Below are 27,505 nucleotides of genomic sequence, written 5' to 3'. Positions count from 1 at the left end.
GTGTGTGTGTGTGTGTGTGTGTGTGTGTGTGTGTGTGTGTGTGTGTGAGTGTGTCTCTCTGTGTGTATGTGTCTCAGACGAAGATTTCCAAAGGTATGTTTTTTTGTAGCTTCCTCGTCGTGCAGGGTTCATCACGATGTTCTCCTTTACTGAAAAGTTTTCCGGAAAATTCAGAGGTGCGTGCCCGGATTCGAACCTATGGCCTCTACTTGAGCGGCGGCAGGTCAAACCATCAGGCTACCAAGGCAAATTTTTTTAAATCTAATCTATAGTAAAAAAAGGTGAAATGGAGATCAAATGCACAACTTACATTTGCATAAAAAAAAATAAAATAAAATGTTTTTGGCTTTTTTCAGATTTACAGGCCGATAATTACATTTCTTATACCTATAGGTTCTCCAGGGAAGAGCGATAAAAAAACTCTCCGACTTGATCTTTTGCCACGATGTAAAGGGCAGAGTGAGCATGAATTTTCGAGCAATAAAATTTTCCCAGAGCATTACAAACGAAACGTATTCACTTGACGTGCTTGTTGAACGCTATGAAGTCTAGAAAATACAGGTGTAGTAGCAGCCGAAAGGTATTGTTGTTTATTTTGAATCGCCCGGGAGACACGTGCCGGGTAATTTCCTGTAGACGTGAATAACAACCGTACTGTAATATAATAAACGTTTGCCATTACCGTACTATTATCTCGGCCGTTAAAGCGAGGTATTTCAAGACGAGCCTAGATTTTAAGAGATGAAGTGTGGGAAGGTTGCTCTTCGCGTCCCGCAATACGTGCGCTGTAAATTAATATGAATAAAAAATCGGCCTCAAAAGTTATTCATCCCCTAGTTCGCCACCCTTAAAGGTGGAACATTTTCTTCAAATTTAGGTAGGACCAAGGTACTGCGGTACCCTCTTTCCAACATAAAATAATTATCAAAATATGTTCACAAATGCTGGTGTTATCGCGTAGTGTTAGCCGAATTGACAATGTCAAGTGACGGAACGAACAAACCGTGCGCCTGTCCATAACAGTTGCAGTGCCACTCAGAGTTCTAAAATCGCAAATCGCACTGCGCCCGTCACCCTGAGACATAAGGTGACAAATTCCATGTGTCTGTAATTTCACCAGAACCCTTACCCTTCAAAACCGGAACACAGTGATGCTGACATTACTGCTTCGCGGCAGAAATAGGTAAGGTGGCAGTACTTCCCTGGATGAACTCTTTCACAAGGAGCTCTATATATATGTTAAAATACATATAGAGTCGTCTTCCGTCTACTTTTTAAATTATTAAAAATTTACTATATGGAACGTGTAGCCATATACATAAGCATTTTCCGTATCCAGAATTCGAAATATTCGACGAAATTCAAGAACGATTCAAAAGATGTAGCTTAAGTTAAATCTCACACTGGCCTGGAAATCTAGATTGTAGAATATCCCAGTTGGCTCCACTAGATCAATATTGAATCTGGAAACGCTATTCTCGGAGCGTTATTTTCATTTCTAGGCTGTTCAGTTTGCGTCCACTAGCCCCTGATTTAAAGTTTGTAAATTGGTAAGTAAAAGCTATAGTACTATACCTGTCCACATTTAACAAGTTTATGGTTCACATGTCCTCGGAGGACATTAATATTCGCCAAGGGCCTATGGGCTCCATTGTTTTCCTTATATAGGTAAGGTGGCAGTAATTCCTTGGACGAACTCTTTTACAAGGAGCTCTAGTGCTACTCAATTATTATTTCGTCTTGTATAGTATTGGAATAACTTATTAATCAATCTATCTACATTTCTGGTTTATTTATACAATTACAACAAGACTAGTTTACAAACTTACTACTGTATAGCATTCGCAGAGAACAAAAAGTAAGCATTAGCATCCATTAAGGTATTTATTTATTTTCTTTCCTTGACTGGCATGAACACTTAAACCGCCTCCTTTTTTGAAGTTGGTTATAAATAATTACGCATTACCCTTTATTGGGGATAATATACTATTAATAATGTACTCATTTTCTTCCATAGCGAACCGGGGTTACCTACATTTACTAATCACAATTCTTTTTTTTTTACTGAATTTTGTCTCTACGAAAATCTTTCGGCACTGAATAGATTTTGTTTCATTTGTCAAAACACGTCACGATGTTTTTTCATTATAGGTAGACCATTTAAATTTAATTTTGGAAATGTTCTATTTTAACTCGATTTGATTAAATACATTGATATTCACGCGGCTTTATTTTTTTATGATCCTATGAAATTGCGTGGGCGCACTTTGTTCTGCGCGTGGTCTGAAATCAGTGATATGGGCGATAGAGTTGCAGCTTATTGCAATCGTTAACCTGTCTGACAAGTGATTAAGTAACAAATACTTTTTTGGGAACACCTTTTTACAATTATTTGGTATAGTTAAGGCAAGAAAATATAAGGGGACAAGTTATAGTTGCCACAAAAAAGATGGCAAATAGGGGTAAAGGCCTCCTCGAATGAAGATCTCCCAGTGAAACAAGGAATTATGATAACCTACCGGCGAGAAGAGCAATCTAAGTGGTGACATTAAACGGAAAAGATTGACAATGTTTTAATGTCCATGACAGCATGGCATGCTATTTTATATATTGCACCTACTGAAGGGCCGGTTCCGTGTAAGCATCATTGATTTAAACATTTCTCAGTAATGTATACAGATACAGAACTTTGTAAAAAAAGAGTTTGTAAAAAAAATTGTCTCGATAGAAAATGTTGCCGGTTCATGGTTTAAGATATTTATTTCTCAAAAGAATACAAATTCACTTAGCGAGAAATACAAGGTATCATAATACTTCTACAGACAATACATGTTGAGAAAACATTCAAATGAATCAAATTTTATTTCTATACAACAAATAAAATTTAGTACTCTAGTATAATAAGAAAAAAGAAAACAAGGCCCTAATCATGTATTGCATATCAATTGCCATGGTGACATTTTGATAGCAATTACATATCATTATAGAAATAATAACTTGAAAATTCTTAGAAATTCTTCATAATGTTGAATTTTAATTTCTTTTTCCATAATTGAAATGACTGCATGTCATTTGCAAAACGAAACAACTACTTTTTAACATGAATTGTAAGATATAAGGAATAAATAATAAGGGCCGGTTCAGATGGCAAGCGTTAGACGCGTTTAGTGCGTATTTTGCTTATGCACGCTTAGAACTACACGAATTTTATTCACAAGAAGCCGTAGGTGTTTATATTAATTGGGTTTCGACTACCGCTTTACCTTTTAAGCGTCGATGTTATGTATGTTGTATTTTTACCATATCTATTTTAATAGATTACGCGTAAACGTGAATGTTAAAGTGATTAATGATATCGACGGTTAAAGTTAAAAGGGACTAAGCGATACTTCAAGTTAAGCAAAGAATTAAACATGTACACCATGTTCTTGTGTATGAATTTTCAGAATACAAGTTTCAAGATTCTACGAAATAAATTAGTTGATAATTATTACAGTACTATTGACCTCATTTGTAAAACCGCTCTTCGCTTCTCTTTGTAGCCTTCAAATCATATCTCATTTAATTCGTACTAAGAACGATGATACACGTTTCGTTGGCGTCGCGACGCCTGAACGGTAACGCTGCGTTGTATTACATATAAATTACAACAATATGCCACATGGGCGTTGCGTCGTCGAAACGCGTGTGCATCGGACAAGGGGCAGGAGACGAAACAGGACGGGATACTGCGGTGTGAAAGAAAGCGGCGTTACGTTGCGACACCGCATCGTTCGTGTAGTACTCGGTACGTAAATGGCGCAACGCCCATGTGGCATCGCTCTTAAGTTATCATTATCACCCAAACGCAAAAAAGGGCTAATTCTTTTTTATTCTTGCGCGGTGTTAACATAGTGGGAGAAATGTTTGTTTCTGAATTTGGAGATCGACGCTTCGGATCCTTGTGACGATATAGATTTTTTATTTACGTATAATGCAAAATGACAACTTTTCAGGCTTATAGATTCTACGAACAAAATTAGTAGATAATTTTTTGTGCTTTAATGGATTCTCCTGATAATAGCAACTGCTTCAGCTCCGCCGTAGGTGGAGCTTGTGCACTCTCACGTGGCTCACGTAACCAATCTTATTGGTAAAGATCCGTAAGCATAGGTTGATGAGTGTGACGACGCGGCGCTTCTAGAGACTGTATGAAATTTTGCAGACGCAGTTTTTTTGATGCACACACACACACACACACACACACACATAGCATTAGGGAAATCTTGTACGGCCATGGACACAATACACATATAGACAATCACAAATTACACTAAAACTCACGAGAGTAACAAACGTAGGCCATACAAACATTTCTAACTATTCGGCCACAGAGGCAGTTGAAGTTTGGGTAAATACAGTTTGTCTATTCCTATGTCTGGTTACTCAATAGATAGGTGTGTGGTGCAAATTCTTCATGACAGAAAGGGCTCTAAATTCTTATGTACTATTTCGGTACACCCTCTATATTAAAATATATATTAATATCCCAACAAAGGTACGTTAACAATGGGTGACCGACTTCGTGTAGCACGCCTTTACACTTATAGGTGTCGTGTGTAGTGGCCTTAACAATAGAAAGAGGTCACAAGGTATTGGTTATCGATTTTTCACGTCGATTGGTGTAAGTTGCTTATTATTCAAGTTTGTGAACTGCTTTTAAGTATTTAGGGAGTTACTTAGAGATTTTTCCGAACGAGATTTTAAGTAAGTTATTATTATTTGTTAAAGTTTGCAGTCTCGTTGGAAGCTCAATAACATAAATGGTTGGTTGTTGGTTGATAATATCTCTACGATTTTTACTATTTCTAGAATGTTTAGGCATTCAAATTTTTTTTAATATTCATAACAAATTTTAGACACACCACGCATATCGCAGATATCACATGGAATTAACAGCTGACTATTTTTTGAGAGTAGTATGCTTATGCATAGGTAACAATTTGCCAAATGTTTCAAAAGTATTTTTGAATGCTACTAAGACGAAATAGATAGGAAAAAATTATACTAGACGAAAAGGAAGAAAAGACCGGATTCCAACGGCTCTCTTTATTTCTGTCGCCGATACAAAAACCAGAATACAACAAATTACAGTCTCTCTGCCAGTACATCAGTTGCCAGCTATAGCAAAGTAGGCAGCGTCAAAAACGATCAAAACAACGGTTTTAAGAGCCTATGCACACGGCGTATTTCAGACGCGCTGTAGTCGCGCGTATATATTGCGCATTAATTCGTTAGTTAATTCCTGTTAGTATTTGAAATGAGGCAACTACATTAAATTCTAAGTGTCAATTCCAGTGAAGTATTTAAGCTTCTTGCTTGCAACGATGTCGCGCGCGTTTGAATCGATTCACTACAAACACGTGAAACGCGCGTCGTTGGCGCGTATAAATTACGTCGTGTGCATAGGCTCTAAAGAATTTTACATTCTCTGAAGTCACGCTTGCATTTCGGAAAAGCGGCAAATCTTCATAAATAGTGGTTTGAGTGCCTGTTAGCATTATTTTAATAAGTATTAGTGAAATTTTTAATTTTTATAAAACAAAATTTTTTGTAAAATCTAAGCATAAAAGTCGAAGAATTTTGAAGTACGCTTTTTCTATAACCATGTAAAATTGGCATTGGATTATTAAAACCACGGAAGAAATAAATTATATGGTCTGTTTTTAAAACTCATGACTTGGATAAAACTTTACTAGACGTGTCAGATCTGGCAGTATTTTTAGTAACAGTAAAGCTCCTTGTGAAAGAGTTCGTCCAGGGAAGTACTACCACCTTGCCTAGTTTTGCCGCCAAACCGTAATACGAACTTTAGTGCGTGTTGGTTTTAAAGGGTAGGGTTGTCATCTTATGTAATAATAATATAATAACGAATACACTTATAGCCCCTCTCCTTAGATTTTTGTGATTTAAAGCTCTAAGTGACACGGCAACTGTTGTGGTCAGGCTCAATATGTGAAGCCCCGGTGTTTTGGAGTACACCTTACTCTGAAGTAGGTTATATTTCACAAGTCAATATAGTATAAAGCGAAAGTACCAAAGAGCGTAACTTGCAGATTATTTACCAGTCGGTAACTTTTGATGATACTTCTCTAGCATTCGTTCCCAAGAGGATTGTGAAGGAGCTCGGGGTACCCGACAGGTTGCCTGTGTATCGGTATTCTACAGGATATATCACGGAGAGTGTGCGATGGAATTGCATTCTTTGATTCCGCCTTACTACATTAGTATTACAAATGAGTATTACACTTTCCTACGCACACAAATACACACACACGTACACGCTTATACTCATACACACTATCATACACACACACCTATACACGCACGATTCTATACTGCAATTGATGCCTATTTATATATAGTTTAATTAAAATACTTGAATTAACATCTCTGTGAAAATTGGTGTTAACAGCAATACGTTCGAGTTTGGGGACGCCTAAGATACAGATCTCTTGATTTAGTTTAGATTCCGGTCTCGAAGAGATTTTGTTCTGTATTAAATGATTCTGTAACAAATATTTTGTAACCTAAATTTGTGGAGAAAATAAATAATAATTATTATTATTAAAAAAAATATATGTTTAATGGGACTTGTGTGTTTTCCAGAGTACACTGTTTGGATTGGTAGTTTAATATAAAATATGTAAACGCGACAATGGGCGCGATCAGTAACATATTTAGGTTCATAATGAAATACATAATGTATTATACTCGTACACAGTATATTCCATCGATATAATAAAAATAAGTCGTTAGAGATCGCGTAATATATTTGTAAAAGTTGAATATGTTTTGTTTTGTATTTCAGTTCTATTTGTGACGGCTAAGGGGCGCTGTATGATTTACCATAGGTAGTGTTGGGTCATGGAAAAATTGCCATTTTGAGAAAACCATATTTTCCAGAAAAAGGAATATTTTTCCGAATATTTCTCCTTTCATTTTCCACATTTGACGTTGACATCTGTCAAAAGTTGAAGTTAATGAAAGAAAACGATAGAGCCATTAAAAAGGTTTTTTTTCGTTGTTGTGAAATCATTTTAAATATCGTTTTTAATAGAAAATGGCTTTTCACTTAGAGAAAAAAAAGAACTTTTTCCATGCTAAATGAAACTTTAAAAGATATTTCTAAATGTATTTAATATATGAGCGTTCGAATTATATTTTTCCAATTTTTTGGGAATTTTTACGGAAAAACTTATAATATTTGAAAATTTTCGGAAAATTAGCCAACAGTAACTGTCAATTATTTTGCGCGGTCGCTATGGACTATCAATACTAATAACTTATGGTAGAGACCACCGAGCTGCGTTTTTCAACCGATATTTTCGGTAGAAGTAGTTATAATTTCATTCGAGAAAGAAATGTCATCGTTATGGCCACATTCCTAAATTAGCACAGAATTCCTACAGATTATATAGATTAATTATTAAAGGTAAAATCCCAGCAAAAGTAGTACCAGGAATCATATCTGTCTATAATATAATCATGGTAATCAGAACGATTGAGGTGAAAGTTGTTTGACGACATCAAAGAATGTACGAGCTTTAAGACTACGCCCAATTATAAGACGGCTCAAAATAGGTTTTGTTCATTGATCTCCAAACTCAATTTCCAATACTGCAATACCATGACACTGTTTCAGATTTAATTTATTTAACAGACAGAATTTAGGTAATATTCTAATAAAATGAGGTTTAAAACGTTCCAAGATTTTGTAATGTCTTTTTTTTTTAAATTATACGGATTGGATTACAATGTGAGCATTACTACTTACTAGCTTAGGTAGGGAAGGTACTTATATTCACAAGGAGCTCTACGACTATAATGTGCATTTTTTAAGTGCCCTGTCTAGTACCCATACCGTCTAGCCGTGTTTTCATTAGGGACAGTACAATCTAGACAGCTACTCTAAAGTCAGTAATGCCAAAATAGGTTTTGAAAAGACGTTTTGGTATATTTCAAGGATAAATCTATCGACCAGTGTTGTAGCGGAATCAATGGGTTTAGGTGGGTGCTATCAAAGAGTGGGCAAGACTAAAGTAAACTACTTATTACAAAACAACGCACCGCTATCAATCCAAACAGAAACAAGATTAAGAAAAGGCGCCAAAAACAATCACATTCAAATTTAGAATTTAAATATAAAACTAAACTTAAAAAGACTATATAAATCATTGACTTACAAATAAATGGACGACGGGTCTAATACAAAAACCACGAAAAAATGTCCCAAGTCAACCTATTCGAAATTTAAATTGTTATGTCATCGCAGTATCGCGCTGTCCGTAGAACAAATGAAGACTAAAGCAGAGTGTCGCGCTCTGTATACGATTTTAGCGCCTTACAAGTGCGGACACTTTTTAGCGCGGACCCGACGTCCATATAATTGTAAGTCAATGATATAAATATATTATATACAAACATCGATGTACACAAAGGAGACTTGTTGCGACTGCTGCGCGTTATAATTGTTGTTAAAAAGACTATATGCTATTTATTATAAATAATAATAAAAACACACTCTTGGTGCAATAAGGCCACATCCGCAAAACGATAATTTTTCAGGAGAGAAGTTTAAAGTTTCTGCAAACGAAATTGGTAACTTTTTATGCTAAAGAGTCGATTCAACCTCAAATGGCTTTGGTTGATTCCGTATAACAGTGAGTGTTGGATCAATCACTTAGGAGAAAATATATAGTAAAATTGAGGGTATACACTATACACGGTGTGAAAACGAGATTCCTAAATTTTTTTAAATATAACATCAAGTGACGGGATGAACAAGTCGTGCGCCTGATGGTACGCTACACGCCTGTCCATAACAGTTGCAGTGCCACTCAGAGCTTTAAATCGCAAAGATCTGAGGGGCACTGCCACTACGCCCGTCACCTTGAGATATAAACTGACAAGTCCCATGTGCCTGTAATTTCACCAGAACCCTTACCCTTCAAAACCGGAACACAGCATCGCTGAGATTACTGCTTGGCGGCAGAAATAGGTAAGGTGGCAGTACTTTACTGGACGAACTCTTCCACAAGGAGCTCTACTGTACTAAATAGTACTTTATATACATATTAGTCAATAAACTTCATATTAATCTATCATATAATCTCAGTGATGTGTTAACAGAGGAACTATTTTCGGCACTTACTTTAAATATATTTATTATTACCAAGGGTACGAAAGTAACTCTATTCTATTTATAATTTGATAGGATCTAAGGGCAAAGGTGCTGAGGGATGTTGGTTGATACAGAATATACCAAGCTACGATACATCGTACATATAGTACACTATATAATAACGCTCACACGCAACGCTTATCTATATATATATATCAGTAGATTTACAAGCAGGTTTCCTTTATTGAGGGGCATTGATTTTGAAGACTGTACAAATTGCAAACCGAAGAGATGATAGGCCATCTAATACGAAAAGTCAAGGCTACGTAAAAGGAGATCAAAGAAAAATTTTAAGCAGGCAGGATGTTGTTTATACATTAAACAACAGTGTGTCTCTTAGAGAGAGCAAGAGAGAGTACAGATATGAGTCCACGTCTACTGTTAATTGACAGTTACTGTTAGTTGAATTAAAGTGACCCAACGGTTTCCACTGTGGACACTGGATAAATAGGTCCCGGGTTCGATTCCTGTAGGACCAATTTGGGTAATGAACTTTCTAAATCAAGATTAATGGATATAAGACAATCTTATGTGTACTCGACATGCATGCTAATAAGGAAAATCCTAAACAATAATATAAATACTGTCATTAGTTTTAAACAGAAATCTCAACTACAGAGTATTAAACTACGTAGTATGAATAACCTAGTTCTCAGACCACCTAGAACAAATTACGGTAAACATAATGTAGAATATGAAGGTGCTAAACTGTTCTGTACTGTGTTAAATTTACAGTTTTACATTTTATAAATACCTGAATATAACCAACGGTAAACATCACTTTTAACAAATAGTAACAAAAAAGAATAATAATAAATATAAATGAGTAGAAAATAAATAAATTTAAAAAAGTAATACAAGTAATACATTAAAAAAAAATACACACCGTAAATGCGAGTGTTCAGTTAAAAAAATAAAAACAAATAAATCATGTGACTAAATAATTGCCCTAAAAGTGAATTCTGTCTATGCCATATCTGGATGCGGGATGGATAAGTCATAATTCTTACATCCATGTTTTTGTTTGTTGCGTGTGAATGCCGGCCGCATCGTGCAACTACCTTCATCGGAACCAATTGCAGATAAATTCAACTCAAAACGTATGATTTTAATTTTTGTCTACCTACATTATTTTCCTTAATACGCAGTGAATGGTGATGGTTGTATAGATTTTAGTGCGCTTTACTATTAAGTTTTGAAGTAAGATCTTAAATTTTCTCTGTAAGTGAATTTAAAGGAAAAAAATATTCTTTAACCATAAATGGGTTTTGGTTTGGTTGGTCTAGGTAGAAACCTGGAGAGTGAAATTCGTTGCTCTGTACGCATAGTTCAGGAAAATCCTTAGCTTAATTGGTGTACTTGTCTGGCACAAAAAAAGTTGATTATTTACTTATTCGAAAAGTACTCGTTGAGGCTATACTTGTGGCAACAAATTTCCTATAAAAATGGGTTTCTCTAGAAATTTATTATTGTATGAGATGGCGAATTTCGTAAGAAATTAACAGTGTAGCTAATTAATCAGTTTGAAACTTTGCAATTTCTGTGTTTTTTAATTTAAATTTTTCTAGTTATTTAGGCATGATGCTTCTTTGTAGGTAGGTAAATTAAGAAATCGACGAAATAGATGAAATGTGTTAGATAATAAACTCGGTACAGAGTACTAAAAGAACGGACCTCAAATGTGTGTGGAGTTTTATCGAAATCGGTTACCGGATAGTGCACGAAACCGGATTCATCCCCTAGTTAGCCAATTAGAGGTGGAATAGTTTCTTCAAATTAAATGTGACCATTTCTGAGGTACGCACCCCTCTTTCCAACAAAAAAAGAATCAATAAAATCGGTTCACAAAATTTGTTATACAAGTTATCGCGTAACATACATATAAAAAAAAAGTCGAACTGAGAACCTCCTCCTTTTTTTGAAGTCGGTTAAAAGAGTTTTGATCAATGATACGTCGAACAAACGACATTCGATTATGTTTAATAATATATTCGAGTGAAAGAATCTGTCAATATCTTTTGTTTAATTAGTCGATGAATCGTCATAGTTGAAGAGTAATTCAGCGAAACGTGTTTCGAAGTTACATAGTGCAAAAACTTACCAAGTTCAGAGCCACAGACGCGCGGGATGATCTCAAGGATAGCGGAGCAGGAGGCGTCTTCGAAACATAGCTGCCTAGCCAGCAAGCAGTTCAGGATCGCCATTGTGCCCTTTATACCGGGCGCTGCAACAAAGAATTTTTTTTACACTAAGTGGCGGGATGATCTGTTGCAGTGTCACTTAGACCTTCAAATCGCAAAGGTCTGGGGCACAAGTTGACAAGTCTCGTGTGCCAGTTATTTCACCAGCACCCTTACCCTTCAAAACTGGAAACGCAATAATGCTTACATTCCTGCGTGGCACCAGAAATAGGTAAGGTGGTAGTGCTTCCCAGGACAAACTCTTCCACATGAAGCTCTACTGTTGCTAGCAGCAGTCCCTTTAGACATAGTTAATAATAATAATAATGTGTACCAGAGCAACAGAATTCTCTCCGGACCAGAACTAATTTAGAACAGTCCTCGACCAGTATCCACATTGAAAACCGTTGGAGTGCCAAGGTCTTCAAGATAAGTTAAGTGAAATGAAATTAAATATTTATTTGCAGGCAAATATGGTACATGATATTTATACAAAGTGTCATGAACACGTGTTACACCAGGTACTGACACGCATATATTAAAATTAGAATGAAGTTAAATAGTGTCATAATAATTAGAATTGATTTGCCAAATAAGCAATGTCAAATAAAATAAAATAATGACGAGATAAATAAATAAATAAAGTTACTTTTTATTTACGTTACTAATTATTACACTTATAGCCGTGCCATGAACACACTCATAGGACTCACTCAGTTTCAGTGTCATTTCACAGTGCCGAAGTTGCTAAGAGCGAGTAGATCCACACGTCGAAATCGCAAACTGACGCTAGACGCTAGACCCAGCACTGTGAAAGTTACGCACGGGCGGACCAAGCCAATAGATCTCAATCTCGGTCTCGTAGATTTCGCCCGTATAGACACAGGCGCGCGCGCGGCCATTTTGAACGCAACGAAGGTCAACGTACATTTGATTTACACGCACCTGCACCCGCTCGCACTCTGAATAAGACCATAGACAACCACAAATTACACCCAAACTCTCGAGAGAAATAAATGTAGGCCATACAAATATTTCTCTCGGCCCGGGAATTCAACCCAGGACCTCTGCGTGGTCGACCAGCATGGTAAACGTTCGGCCAGCAGGCAGTTCTATCGTAATAAGATAAGATAAATATGAATTTATTTCAATATAACTTAATTTAATACAATACAAGTAAAACAAATGTAAATAAAGCTATTATGGAAATAAAGTGTTACAATAAGCATTAAAATGGGAACCTAAATTATAGAATCTTCATAGTAGAGCTATACATTTTAATATTAGAACCTAATGTGTAATTGCGATGCCTAAACAAAGTAAATGTGTACTTGTATTTTAGGCATCTTTCTGGGCAAATTTCTTTATATTACAGCTTAAAAAGAGATTTTCTATATTTAACAATAAAAACAGTACTGAGTACTAAAAAAACCGACCTCAAAAGTCTTTCATCCCCTACTTTGCCCCCCTTAGAGGTGGAATATTTTCTTCAAATTTAAATGGGACCACAACCGAGGTACCCTCTTTCCAACAAAGAAAGAATCATCAAAATCGGCTCACGCCGGAGTTATCGCGTAACATACATACAAAAAAAAACATAAAGCCGAATTGAGAACCGCAATAGGCGGTTATTGTGGAGAAGTAGTTTCTTCCAGCAATTTCTGGGCAGACATCGCGTATTATATAAAGTACTTAAGACTTAATAAGGAAAATAATAGAGCCCATAGGCCCTTAGCGAATATTAATGTCCTCCGAGAACACGTGAACCATAAACTTGTTAAATGTGTACAGGTAAAGTACTATAGCTTTTACTTGCCAATTTACAAACTTTAAATCAGGTGCTAGTGGACGCAAACTGAACAGCTTAGAACTGAAAATAACGCGTCGAAAATAGCGTTTCCAGATTCAATATTGATCTAGTGGAGCCAACTGGGATATTCTACAATCTAGATTTCCAGGCCAGTATGAGATTTAACTTAAGCTACATCTTTTGAATCATTCTTGAATTTCGTCGAGTATTTCGAATTCTGGCTACCCGTTCCATATAGCAACTTTTTAATAATTTCAAAAGAAGACGGAAGATATTATAGACGGATATGTATTTTAAGATATAGTTAGTAGTAGCAGTAGAGCTCCTTGTGAAAGAGTTCATCCAGTGAAGTACTGCCACCTTACCTATTTCTGCCGCCAAGCAGTAATGTCAGCATAATTGTGTTCCGGTTTTGAAGGGTAAGGGCGGTGGTGAAATTACATACACATGGGATTTGTCAACTTGTGTCTCAGGGTTACGGGCGCAGTGGCAGGGCGCTTCAGATCTTTGCGATTTAAAGCTCTGAGTGACACTAAAACTGTTATGAACAGGCGTACACGCCTGCCCATGACCTGTGGTAACCTACGATCGTCGACGTCGACGACTCGTTCGTCCTGTCACTAGACTTTACAAAAAAAAGGGTTTGACCTCTGTATCTAATTTCTGAACTTACTTACTTACTTACATTTTCGATAAAATTGCTTTTGATTTCCAGAAAATCTTTTAATCCTATAATTGTTGCATGTTCCATCTTGTTCAACTCTTAACACTTTTGCTTTTGCTTTTGCACTTAGCCATTTTAGCTAAAACTCTCACAGTAAGTTGCAAAAGTAAAAAGTCCTCCATCTATGTTTTTTATTGAAGAAAAACCAAAGATAGCATGTTATAAGTAACATGCTGTCTCTGGTAAGAAGTATTAAAGATAATGAAGGTTTGTGCAATAGGCCGTTAATATAAACTCCAAAGGAAAACATCCAAAGGAATTTTAAATGATAAGCTCACCGCATATTTACGAAACTCATAACCAATGTAAACTTTGCCCTTCTTTGTTTGTATGTTTGCACTGTGAACACACGGCTCTTATTCAGTTTTAATAAGGTTTTGTTTTGAGCGTGGTACGTATCGATGTTTACGAATTTAAAATTTAGATTTATTTTATCTTTGTCGCCATATTGTGTAACATGGGCGACGAGTTTTAAGGATTTTTTTCTTTTGCTAACAACACGAATATTGATGTTAATTTAATTGACAAATTTTGGTGAATTTTATTGACCTTACTATGTACTTCGCTGGCTCAGTGATCCAATGTGTCTTGGCCTCCGAAACGAGATGACACCACTTTCTTCGGTTCTGTGTAGTCTCTCGCCAATTGATGGCTTGTAGTGCGCATAGGTCCGTCGCACAAGCGATACCCGACACGACCAACCGGTCTTTGTCCAGTAGGATGACCCATAAGACTCTTTTTATAGGAGTTATAGTATACGTCTATTACATTTTTGTGTGTAATTTTTATTAAATAAATTTGGTCACCGAGGGTCCGAAAGTGCTATGAACACATTGCGTTTTCCAGCAAATACTGAGACCCGTTTGTTACTAGCGGCTAGTACGACACAAAGTTGTGTGGTGCTAGTGTCGCGTAGTGTCTTTGTTTATGTTTATGTAAATTATATATTTGACGACCTACGTGGGCGAGTAGCCTGCACGCAGGTTTTCATGGTGTCGCCATCTCTGAGGTCCCGGGTTCGATCCCGGCCGGGTCCATAACACGAGTGTAGTGAAGTTTAGATCAGAGCAACGTATGTGATGTTGTCTAATATTTATTTATTTATCACAGTATTCTAAGCTTGATTTTTTATTAAAAAAATATGTGGTTTATTTCAGTTTTTATTTTTATTTTCTTTTTTCTGTTTGTTTCTTTTTTCTTGTAAGGTATCATTTGTGGAAGTTTTTAAATGTACAGGCTCAAATAGTAAGGCAGAATAATAGTTTTGGTTACACATGTGTTCATAAAACAATTTTAGAAAAAATCTTTTGGATATTGTATACAAACTAGCCTAATATTGTTAAGAATCATGGACACTTTAACATAACGAAGATGGCACTATTGCAGTTTATTATTACATGCAGTAAGAAGAAATAATTAAATCATCTCAGTACAGAGTACTAAAAAACCGACCTCAAAAGTACGTGGAAGTACATATAATTACCAAGTTTTATTGAAATCGGTTACCAGAAAATGCGCAAGCCCAGATTCATCCTCTAGTTCGCCACTATACGGGACTTGACACAGGAGATAATAATAAAAATCAGTTTTCACTACTCAAAGTATATTGAGAGAAAAACGCCTTGAGTTGGAGAACAGCAAACTCAACCATTAAAATAGTTGCTCCTTATAATTAAGTATAGGCGCTATTTATAAAAATGAATCTTCATGAGTGAACAGCCACCCATAGAGGTGGATGATTTTCTTCAAAATGAAATGGGACCACTATGGAGGTACCCTCTTTATAACAAAAAAGAATCATGAAAATCGGTTTACAAATACCGGAGTTATCGCGTAACATACATACAAAAAAAAATATACAGTCGAATTGAGAACCTCCTCCTTTTTTTGAAGTTGGTTTATAATAATAACGCACACACTCAACATAACCCAGCGCTGGGGAAACCCTGTGTCGCGGGTGCCATGAACTCACGAGAGAAATAAATGTAGACCATACAAATAATTCTCCCGGCCCGGGAATCGAACCCGGGACCTCTGCGTGGCCGTCCGGCATGGAAACCGTTCAGCCACGGAGGCAGGTAAATGGAAAACGCATTTATTAAATGGGCTATAGGTCATTTTTTAAATATTATTTTTCTATTCCAATATTAGAAATCAAGTGCCAATTTAATTATTTCACTTCCCAACTCAACCCGAGCAGAATTATAACAGTTATTTCTGTATAAATTTTAAAGGTCAACGGTTTTAACCGGAACCCGAAGGGTATATGCGATTTTTGGTATATAATATTACCGGATGTAACAAAAGGTTCGATCATATTTCAGCTGGTTATGGTAATACGAATAAAAAATAAAATAACGGGTTCGTGTGCGTGTTTTTTTAAGATCTTTGTTTCATCAATATCTACAATCACCAGCAAAAATATATTTTTTTTGGGTAACCTATTACAAATTCGAATTTTTTTTCCGAAATAATGTCTATTCGAATTTTCATTAAACCGTTGTTGTTTCAGGATATGTTGGATGTTTATCTCAAAGACACGATTAGGTTCGGTTAGGTTAGATTAAGTTAGGTTTAAAAGAAAAACATTTTCCTCTCAAAATTACTTTCGAGGTTACGAAAATTCGAGCAATCGTTATTTCTGGAAAACGTCATTTCGGACTACTGATAGGTAACCATTTTTTTTGTGACATTAAGCGACGGGACCTACGAGTCTTGCTCCTGGTGGTAAATGACATGCCAGTCCATTTTAAATTTTAAATTGCAAAGCTCGTCACGTTTGTGACGATGTGACCTCCTACATCGTCATCCCACCTTTTTATCGCCTTTTCTCCGGTTCCTGGAAACTCGTTTTTAAATTTTGAATCTTTCTTTAATTCCTTTTCCTCGCCATTCTGTTTCTGTTTCGTTCCATCGCCACTCCCCGCTGGAACGCGGCAGCGAACACGTCTTCTCGTTAATTTTTTTGAACCGTTTACCAGTTACCAAAAATCTATTGTGCGATAAACATTTTAAAGATCCCAAATATTAATAAAACGGGAATAATATTTATACAATTGGTTTTATTATCCCTATTTCTTTACCATTTTGAATTTTCAATTTTATACTCGCTAAGCGAGGTGTGTGAGGCTGCGGAGGCTACTGCACTCTCCTGGCTACATTATCGCGAAGATGGATTTAAACTATCTAGTACGTAGAATCCAGTTCTTAGTGCTTACAATAATAAAAACAAAAATAGTTTGATTTCAGTTTCGCGTGTGGATAGTGAGTGTGGTATGTCGAAAAAAAGTGAGTGACAATGGTAACGCTACAAGTAATCGAGGTGAGGATAGTCGTCAACATCGAAAGAGGGTAGACAGATATGTCTGTTCGTATAGCTGTCATCTGCCGCTGTCTATTCAACCCACGGAAGAAAGAAAATAATGGAAATGGCATTAAGCAACATTTGTATCAAAACCGGTGTCGCCACACGCACACATTTTAAAACGTAATGTTACATTAGTACTAAGATAACATAATTTTGATTGGTTATAAATTATCAAACGAAAATACACAATAAAAAACTTTTGGTAAAAAAAATTGAAACTTATTTGGATCTAATAAGGCTTTATTATTACTAGTCACCTAAAAGCTAAGAATCCTATGGACATAAACTTCTTGGAACAAAAGCGAAAAGTTGACAATCTACAGATAGGGATGTCACATTTAAATTGATATCGACATTAAGTTTCATAATTAGCGGAATATTGAAATAGGCATTGCTTTATACTTGCTACAATTAGGGTTAACCACGGAGTATATGGAAACGGCATTTATAACAATTGCTACGAGAACTAGCGTAGCTGATTTTATACGCACACATTTGTTACCAAATACGCATAAGGTTTTACGACACGCAAATATTAATTGGTATTAGATACGCAGGCGTGCTACAATCACAGTATTAATGATTTATTATACTGTCGTCGTACTTTCATTAACCTACTAGATTCCAAGTCAATCCGATCACTGGAAGGGTTGAAATATTAAAACACAGTTATCATAAAAATATAAAATAAAACAGCAACTAATGTATATTGTTATTACCTAGTTGCAAGAAAATAGTTTTGTTTCGAATTATATTATTGTATTGTTCAAAATATTAGAAAATACAGTTTTAGTACTTACCGATCAAATGAAATAATTTTCAATTCAATTTTGTAAACTTTGGCTTCTTACGCGACATGATACAATGGCACAATTTTTTCCACAAAATAATCAAGTATCACATTTGAACGACGACTGACGCGCTGTTGACATTCATCCCGTCTGGTGATAAGCTAGGTAACGCGGACGCCGCCGACTAACCAGTCTATTACTAGTATTTATGTGGTGTGTGAGTCAACCCGTGATTGAGCGTGAAACCAATATCGGGAAAATAAAAAGAAATCATATCGTGGTAAGAAACCTGTAACTAGTGATAATCATTTAGTGAATAACCACGAAAGCCTTCAAATCGATATCCTTTAGTGAGTGGTATTTCTGTTAAATATTTACAATGTACGTAAATTAAAAATTAAAGCTAAAGGTACATGCCGCCACAAAGACCTTTCAGATGAGAAATAACCTTTGTCCCACTGGTATACCATCGCTCTTTAAAATATAAATTATAAACTTTAGAGAGGCATTGTTCCCCGGCAATAGCACTGTCGGCCGGGGTCAGGGACTCGGATTCAAGAACAGTACGTGCCGTATCAAGAAGCACCGCTTTCTGGATTTGTACTAGAAACCGCACGAAGCAGAAATCCAACCGTTTCAAGTTGTTGGCGAGACTGGTCGGAATGGACCTGTTTTCCGACAAAACAATTGGGGTTATTTCAGTAAAGGCTACACCTCAAATATAGCTTATTTCTGGCATCATTAACTCACACAGTATCAGATCGACTTCCATTTTAGGGTTCAAAAAAGAATCATTAAATTCGTATAAGATCCTCGGGTTTTATCAGGAGATCAAAGTTATGGATATTATATTATCAAAATAAGTTTGATAATTCTCAAATTCCTAGTAATTTATTTGAATGTAGCAATCTAATTAAACATTGTTATTTTTGTACGAAAGTAAAATTTTTTGAATTTTATGTATATTAATTTAATATATAATTTTATATATATTATTTATATATATATAATATTAAAATCATGGAATGAAACTTGTTGTTTATGATGTTAGTAATATAGTGTTGCGAGGTTATTAGTATTTTACAAGTAATATGTATTGGAATATTGGTTACATATATAGGGATATATGTAAACAATATTCCAATATATAGCAAGAGGATTACGTGGAATAAGCCTCCCTTCTCCCACTAGGGGGACAATTTAATACGATGACAGGATAACCCCTATTAATCCCAAACATAAAAACTCAAAAGTCTTTACCTACGAACTTGATGGTTTACTTACTCGAGCTTAAATTTCCATTTTGTACGAAAAAACACGTAATACTTTAAAATTCTCGTATCATCTGAATATTAACCATAAGCCACAAGAGCTGTAGTGTACAAATAGCGTGGAACTAAATTATTCAGATGGCGTCCAAAGCCGGCTACTGGCTTTGACATAAGCGGAGCGGATAGCGACAACGCTTCGAGCTGGCTGGTTAACGAATGCTGAGGGCCGAAGCTTTCCTAAGATATATAGATATAAATTCTATTCACTTCCAATATAATATTAAACCACTTCAAGATAACAAATAATAGAAGGAATTTACATCTACATATTTAAACTAGATAATTTTGGAAATCATCGCAGTGCCCAGCCGCGGTTGTCCACGACGCCGGTATTTTGCCAGGACTCTGTTAAGAGGCTCCACTCGTCATCTCATCTGGCGTTATTATTAAATTACAAAAATATTTTTATTATATATAGATAACCTATAAAACTTGCAATATAGAATTACTACCAAGAAACGAAATATGATTACAATAAATCTATATTACTAATGAAAGTTAGTCTCTATGTCAACTAGTTAAAAAAGGTTTACAGATAATGTTGATAAAGACGAACTGAGAGAAAGAAAAAGCTATTATAGTTCCCAAAATATTTATTGGAGGAAAGATAAGTATAGTTTGACTGTCCAAACATTAGGTATTCAACAATATTGAAGGTATATTGTGTATTTATTAACAGGCACAAAAATATAATAGGCAATTCGGCAATAACCGAATAAAAATCTGAAAAGTCTTTAAAAACAGAAGAAGACCTGATTACAATTTCTGTGAAATAATTATGATTTGTATTTTTAAGTCGATAAATAAAATCAGAAAATTGTTGTATTTTTAATTTGTTATGAAAGCAACGATCACACAATATGGGTGCGCCATAGACGTACAAGAAAGGAATTATACCATCACACCTCAAATAATGTGATACGTAGGTAACCAAAGATAAGTCACTATATTCACTTCTTTTTAACTAAAAACTATAAAAAATTTGGATGGAGGTCAGCAGTTAATCAATACGTAAAATTCTCGAAAGTGACATGATCAGTTTGTTTACCTATCAATGACGTCACGCGTTTTTCGTTGACATGTAGTGCCGTTTGCGCGGCACTTTTAATTACATTTAAATATAAATAAAATAATATTTTTCTTGGCTGTATATATCCCATATAACTAGGTGTGCTCGTTGCCAACGTTATAGGATTTATTGAAATCGCTCCGCTTTTGCAATGCATCACACTCCACAGCAACGGAGTCTCTCGAAATAAAGTCACTGTAGTCCGTCTAATGCAAAGGGATTCTGACTTCTCGTCGGATGAGATATGTCGCGACTGGCTTTCATGAAACTTGACTTTATGCTTGTTTTTATAGCACAACACAAACATACCTAATATTAAAACGCCCTTGTAGCTACACCTCCAGGTGATCAGATCTAGTAACCGATGTGTAGGAGATTAGGATACTTTCAGCGAATGGGCAGGAATAGGTAATCATAATCCTTTGATGGGTATAACCTTTTCTACTTTTCTCTTATAACACTATACCGTAGAATGAATTATATGTTGAAAATAAATTAGCAACATGGGTTGGGTGCACAGACCACATAAATGTTGGGTGGTTTGATTAGAGATGTTACACTGAAAGCTGAGCTGAGAGAATTATCATTATCAAACAGAGGTTATGATTTAAAATACCATGTAAGACAAAACCATAATGAGCAGAGAGTAAAAATGTACCTAGTAAAAAGGTCTCTCCCTAAAAGCGGTTCCAACTGAAAACCAGCGTTACAGCACGCGAGCTGTAACATATGCTGAGTTGGATCCGTTTCAGCTTATATGTAATCATTAATGTGAATTATCTGTTCTGCTTGAATTCTCTTAAGTTGAATAAACGTTTCTTTCTATCTTTCTTTTTGTTTCGTAAAGGTTTACTAGTATACCTTTACGAACTTCTTGATATAAAAATTTTAACAGATTTAAGAACGAATCATAAAGTTACCTAGCGATACCTAACATAAACCATAGACTAAAACGTTAGAAAATAAATGGTATTCCATCAATCGTTGTGGATGTGGGTAGGCTTCGCATAAATTAATGCATAAAATATGTAGAATCGATGCACTCTGTGTTTGAGATCGCTTTTTCAAGGCATTATTGTAACATAAATGGAGGTATACTCTCTGATCTATTGTCGACTAAGTAAGTAATAAACAAATACTAAAGCAAAAGTTTAATAAACGTTAAGTACAAAAGCTCGATTCTTATACAAATTCACACAAGCTAGTCTCCTTCATCACCAGCTTCTCCTTCTTCCTCAAACTCGCCTTCTTCCTCAGCCGTAGCGTCTTGATATTGTTGGTACTCCGATACCAAGTCATTCATATTGCTTTCCGCCTCAGTAAATTCCATCTCGTCCATTCCCTCTCCAGTATACCAGTGTAAGAAAGCTTTACGTCTAAACATAGCAGTAAACTGCTCCGAGACACGCTTGAACAGTTCTTGAATCGAAGTAGAATTCCCAATAAAAGTAGCTGACATTTTCAGACCACGTGGCGGGATATCGCACACTGCGGTCTTCACATTATTTGGGATCCACTCCACGAAATAAGATGAGTTCTTATTTTGAACGTTCATCATCTGTTCATCTACCTCCTTCATTGACATTCGACCTCTGAAAATAGCAGCGACGGTCAAATATCTACCGTGACGAGGGTCGCACGCTGCCATCATGTTCTTAGCGTCGAACATTTGCTGTGTCAATTCTGGAACTGTTAGAGCCCTATACTGCTGGCTACCACGAGACGTCAATGGTGCGAAACCGGGGATGAAAAAATGCAGACGAGGAAACGGTACCATATTCACAGCCAATTTTCTCAAGTCTGCATTTAGTTGGCCGGGAAACCGAAGACAGGTAGTGACTCCTGACATTGTTGCACATACTAAGTGGTTCAAATCGCTGTATGTTGGTGTTGTTAACTTCAGTGTTCGGAAACAAATATCATACAGAGCCTCATTGTCAATACAAAATGTTTCATCGGTATTTTCTACCAGTTGATGTACAGATAACGTTGCATTGTAGGGTTCTACAACAACCTCAGATACTTTAGGAGACGGTACGACGCTGAACGTGTTCATAATTCGATCTGGGAACTCTTCTCTGATTTTGGAGATAAGCAATGTTCCAAAACCTGCACCAGTACCTCCACCAATAGAATGTGTCAACTGGAATCCTTGTAAGCAATCACATCCTTCTCCTTCTTTCCTTACAACATCTAAAACTGAATCGACGAGCTCCGCGCCTTCTGTATAGTGACCCTTTGCCCAATTATTACCGGCACCTGATTGTCCGAACACGAAGTTGTCTGGTCGAAAAATCTGTCCGTACGGGCCTGATCGTACTGCGTCCATTGTACCAGGTTCCAGATCAACCAAAATAGCTCTAGGCACATATTTGCCTCCATTGGCCTCAGTATAGTATACGTTTATCCTTTCTAGCTGCAGATCGGAATCTCCGTGATATGTGCCACAGGGGTCAATCCCATGTTCGTCAGAAATTACCTCCCAGAACTGAAACGATGGTTGGACCAGCAAATTTAATATTAAAACGGTACTACAAAATTAGCTAGAATCAAATTTGCAAAGAGGAATGTATTCGTATACTCTTGAAAGTTTCTGTTGTTGTGAAATTGAATAAATACAGCTTCGGTGTGTCATTATTTGATAGGTAGGTAGAAAATAGCAAAATTTTCTAAAGCAATATTACCTTGGCTCCAATTTGATTCCCGCATTGGCCTGTTTGAATATGCACGATTTCTCTCATTGTGTTGTATAACCATTAAATTAAATAACTTATAAGTTAATTTAAAAAATTCTAAAAAACTTCCCAATTGCAGTTAATGTTCCAGTTTAACCTTTTAGTATCAATTCATGGCCAACTAGAAAGATAAAGAAATGTTTTCAAAACTTGCATCTAATCCTATTATATTCTTATTTATTTTGCTTTATAATATTCCATTACTAACAAGTTATTTCCAATACTCAGAATGAAGTTAACAAATAAATTTGTGGTAAATAAATAAAAAAAATAATTTAAGCGTATAATACGTTAAAACTAAGAAACCGACACACGACAGACAACTGAACGTGCCGATGCTAGAGAATGTCTCAAATTTGTACCTACTAGTATTAGAATTTCTTGATCGAAAACAAAAAAATAAATTTTAAATTTATTCTGACCGAACAAAAATGTTTTGTTTCACAGTCTAGTAGGTCCATTAAATCAACTGATTTGAATTGAAGTGGAAGTAACTTGTAATTTGTGCAGTATATAAGACGAAATGAGGGAAATAGTACATATTCAAGCAGGACAATGTGGAAATCAAATTGGAGCTAAGGTAAGAAAGACTTATTTACGAGGATGTACCGTTTGCGAAGGAACTTTTAAATTAAAGTATGATAGTGGCTTACCTAGCCTGTATCTACTCATACATATATGTACGTCTCATTGCTGTGCACCTGAACTGCAATTAATCTTTAAAACAATTTTGAATATCCTAGCAAAGAGTTAATCTAACAGACGACTGTTTCTTCATTCTAGTTTTGGGAGGTGATTTCTGACGAACATGGCATTGATCCTTGTGGCACATATCATGGAGACTCCGATCTGCAGCTAGAAAGAATAAACGTTTACTACAATGAGGCCACCGGAGGGAAATACGTGCCGCGGGCTATTCTAGTCGATCTCGAGCCTGGCACTATGGACTCAGTGCGATCAGGTCCTTTCGGACAGATCTTCCGTCCAGACAACTTCGTGTTCGGACAATCGGGAGCCGGTAATAACTGGGCTAAAGGACATTATACAGAGGGCGCGGAGCTTGTCGACTCAGTCTTAGATGTAGTTAGAAAAGAAGCAGAAGGATGTGATTGTCTACAAGGCTTCCAATTGACTCACTCTCTCGGTGGCGGCACTGGTGCAGGATTAGGAACACTGCTTATCTCCAAAATCAGAGAAGAGTACCCTGACCGTATTATGAATACGTTCAGCGTTGTGCCATCCCCCAAAGTATCTGACACTGTCGTCGAACCATATAATGCCACACTCTCTGTGCATCAGCTTGTAGAAAACACCGATGAAACCTACTGCATCGACAATGAGGCCCTGTATGATATTTGTTTCCGAACACTGAAGTTAACAACACCAACATACGGAGATTTAAACCATTTGGTATCGGCAACAATGTCGGGAGTAACTACATGTCTTAGGTTCCCTGGCCAGCTGAATGCAGATTTAAGGAAATTGGCTGTGAACATGGTACCATTTCCACGGCTGCATTTCTTCATCCCCGGTTTCGCGCCACTGACATCTCGAGGCAGTCAGCAATATAGGGCTCTGACAGTTCCAGAGCTGACGCAACAGATGTTTGACGCAAAGAATATGATGGCAGCTTGCGATCCTCGCCATGGCAGATATTTGACTGTTGCAGCTATCTTTAGAGGTCGTATGTCAATGAAAGAAGTAGATGAACAGATGATGAATATTCAGAACAAAAACTCATCTTATTTCGTGGAATGGATTCCAAACAATGTAAAGACAGCTGTATGCGATATACCGCCACGTGGTCTGAAGATGTCGGCCACCTTCATTGGGAATTCGACAGCGATTCAAGAGCTATTTAAGCGGGTGTCGGAGCAGTTCACTGCTATGTTTAGACGTAAGGCTTTCTTGCACTGGTACACTGGAGAGGGGATGGACGAGATGGAGTTTACTGAAGCAGAGAGCAATATGAACGACTTGGTCTCGGAGTATCAACAATACCAAGATGCTACAGCTGAGGAAGAGGGTGAATTTGACGAGGAAGAAGAAGGTGGCGACGAGGGAGATTAATTCGAACTATATCTTTAGAGTAACTCGTGTTATTTCAGAATGATCTCTTTGGTATTTATTTTTATTATACACATTTTACTTTGAATATTAGTCGTTATTTTATTCATAGTATTCAAATCGAAAACACCTAATTGTTCCTAAATTATTGAGGCAGATATAACGAGTGCCTTTGAGTTTCGACTGGGAAGGTAGCATATTGAATTTTCTTCGTAAACATGTAAGTGCTGTAAAGTAAATAAACATTACAAACATTTATATTAATTTACAAAATAAATTAAAAACGACATGATATGAAATTCGTCTTTCGGTCAAAATAGCCTTAAATTAACATAAATGCGTATAATAAATATAATTTTTTGTACCAAACAAATAGAAAAGTTGATGAATACGTAATGGACACCAAATCTTGAAATAAACCATTTTTAAAAAGCTCTCTCATAAAGTTTTTACATTTTTTTATACCTTTTTTATTTTTGGCGACAGTCATTTCGAATTCTGCCGTCTTAAGTCACACTTCTTTCAATTTTTAAAGATCTCGCTGAACTGAAAGTTTCTTTGGCGCTTTAAGCTTTGAGCTTTGCTAGTATGTTTGAGTAGTTATTTTAGTTCGCGTTAAAGAGTGGAAGAACAGTTTCTGCTTGAACAAATTGTGTTTCTAAAATTTGGCTCTTCTTTGATAATCAACAATTACTACATCCACATAAATCTGATTCTTAAATTATTAACGAAATAATGAATGAATTATTCATTATTATTTAACATTGGTTTTTCCTGCAAAACATTTTCTGCATAGTTTTATATAAAACTTTGTTTAGAAAAGTACACTTTTTTTCGAAAATATGGCGTCGACAAGGTAGAACGTTTAAAATTTTTATAAACGGCAATTCAATTTTCGTTTCCGTTGGAAAATTGATAATAGAAATTTGGGGAACAGTTTTAAATATTGATTCTATACGAGCAATTTACAACCTTAACTGCGCCAGGTAGGCCTTTGAAATTATAGATGGTTGTAAAAACGAGTAATATCCGTAAAATATGGTCGTTTAATTTTAACCGCGATTCTGCGCATAAACTTTAGTTAGTGTTGGTTTTAATTAAACCAGGAATTTAACAGACTGAGGAGATAATTTAAAATTTGACAAATTTCATGTCTTCGCGAACTTTTGTTAAGATTTTTATATTAATGTCAATGAAGGTAAAAGATTGTGTTTATTTATATAGCAGCAGTAGAGCTTCTTGCGAAAGAGTTCGTCCAGGAAAGTACTGTCACCTTACCTATTTCTGCTGCCAAGTAGTAATATGAGCATTATTGCATTCCAGTTTTGAAAAGTAAGAGTGCTGGTGAAGGTACAGGCACGTATGGGACTTATAAGTGGCAGTGTCCCTAATATCTTTACGATTCAAAGCACTGAGTAGCACTGCAACTGCTATGGACAGGCGTGATTCTTAACACCAGTCACATGACTTGGGCGTCCCGTCACTTGGTGTCATAATATTACATTGTGTGTGACGGTAAATCTTGCCGCAAGGCGTCCCACACTACGTTTTTCTTGACGTGGTCGCCATTCCAGAACAGCTCCATCGACGATCAACGCTCTTGCAGACATGCCCGGCCCAATGCCACTTAAGCGGACTGATTTTGCGAGTTATGTAGTTCTCTGACGTATGAGCTCGTTAGGGATTCGGTCCATCAGAGAAATTGCAAGCTCGCTTCATCGCACGCCGAGCGACCTTGAATTTATGGACGTGGCCTGTTGTTAGTGTCCACGTCTCTGCTGCGTATGACATAAATGGTAGAAAGCACTGGTTAAATGCCTTAGTTTTTACCTCGATGTAACGGCAGCCAATCTGACATCTCCGCAGAGTATAGAACAGCCCAGATTTCGTTGGTGTCGAAGGCTTTTTCGCAATCCACATACGCTAGGTACAAGAGTCGGTTATGTTCTTCGGTCTACTGAATAATTTGTCTCAAGTATGTATGTGGTCTATAGTACTGAAGCCTTTTCGAAATCCAGCCTGCTCCAGCGGCTGAAAATCGTTGAACTTTCGGGCAAAACGATTCGTGATAATCCTCGAGAACAGCTTATATATGTACATGACTCAAGAGCGAGATGGGTCGATAGTTTTTCAGAAAGGTCTTGTCCTTTTTGAAAAACAGTGTAACGAAAAACGTTACATACCTCTTTTTTTACATAATCGGTTAAC

The 27,505-nt window shown here is 36.4% G+C and overlaps 3 protein-coding genes across 3 annotated transcripts in view; 1 reads left to right on the top strand and 2 right to left on the bottom strand.

Moving 5' to 3' along the window:
- LOC113228272 overlaps positions 1–27,505 on the bottom strand; it is a 452,541-nt gene that overhangs the window by 98,563 nt on the left and 326,473 nt on the right. Inside the window, exon 2 of the mRNA XM_026461538.1 lies at positions 11,325–11,447. Within this exon, the coding sequence (XP_026317323.1) occupies positions 11,325–11,447 (123 nt within the window). The remainder of the gene's footprint in view (positions 1–11,324; positions 11,448–27,505) is intronic.
- LOC113228182 (tubulin beta-4B chain-like) lies at positions 21,653–23,360 on the bottom strand. Its single transcript, XM_026461413.1, has 2 exons — positions 23,180–23,360; positions 21,653–22,983 (listed from the first exon to the last, which is right to left on the bottom strand). The coding sequence occupies exons 1-2, from the start codon at positions 23,234–23,236 to the stop codon at positions 21,697–21,699; spliced, it is 1,344 nt and encodes a 447-aa protein (XP_026317198.1). The 5' UTR covers positions 23,237–23,360; the 3' UTR covers positions 21,653–21,696.
- LOC113228183 (tubulin beta chain-like) lies at positions 23,739–25,339 on the top strand. Its single transcript, XM_026461414.1, has 2 exons — positions 23,739–23,810; positions 24,014–25,339. Exons 1-2 carry the CDS (start codon positions 23,754–23,756, stop codon positions 25,298–25,300), a joined length of 1,344 nt encoding a protein of 447 aa, XP_026317199.1. The 5' UTR covers positions 23,739–23,753; the 3' UTR covers positions 25,301–25,339.

This window comes from Hyposmocoma kahamanoa, unplaced genomic scaffold (genome assembly GCF_003589595.1).
Source record: "Hyposmocoma kahamanoa isolate Upper Pololo Valley unplaced genomic scaffold, ASM358959v1 224, whole genome shotgun sequence".
Lineage (NCBI taxonomy): Eukaryota > Metazoa > Arthropoda > Insecta > Lepidoptera > Cosmopterigidae > Hyposmocoma > Hyposmocoma kahamanoa.
The sequence above is the reverse complement of the archived record's forward strand: the minus strand, read 5'-3'. Positions and strand labels throughout refer to the sequence as shown.

Excerpts from the sequence above, each read along its gene's own strand:
- LOC113228182 (XM_026461413.1), bottom strand. The coding sequence starts at position 23,236 with ATGAGAGAAATCGTGCATATTCAAACAGGCCAATGCGGGAATCAAATT. Across the intron at positions 22,984-23,179 it reads GGAATCAAATTGGAGCCAAG|TTCTGGGAGGTAATTTCTGA; the intron begins GTAATATTGCTT and ends CCATCGTTTCAG.
- LOC113228183 (XM_026461414.1), top strand. The coding sequence starts at position 23,754 with ATGAGGGAAATAGTACATATTCAAGCAGGACAATGTGGAAATCAAATT. Across the intron at positions 23,811-24,013 it reads GAAATCAAATTGGAGCTAAG|TTTTGGGAGGTGATTTCTGA; the intron begins GTAAGAAAGACT and ends TCTTCATTCTAG.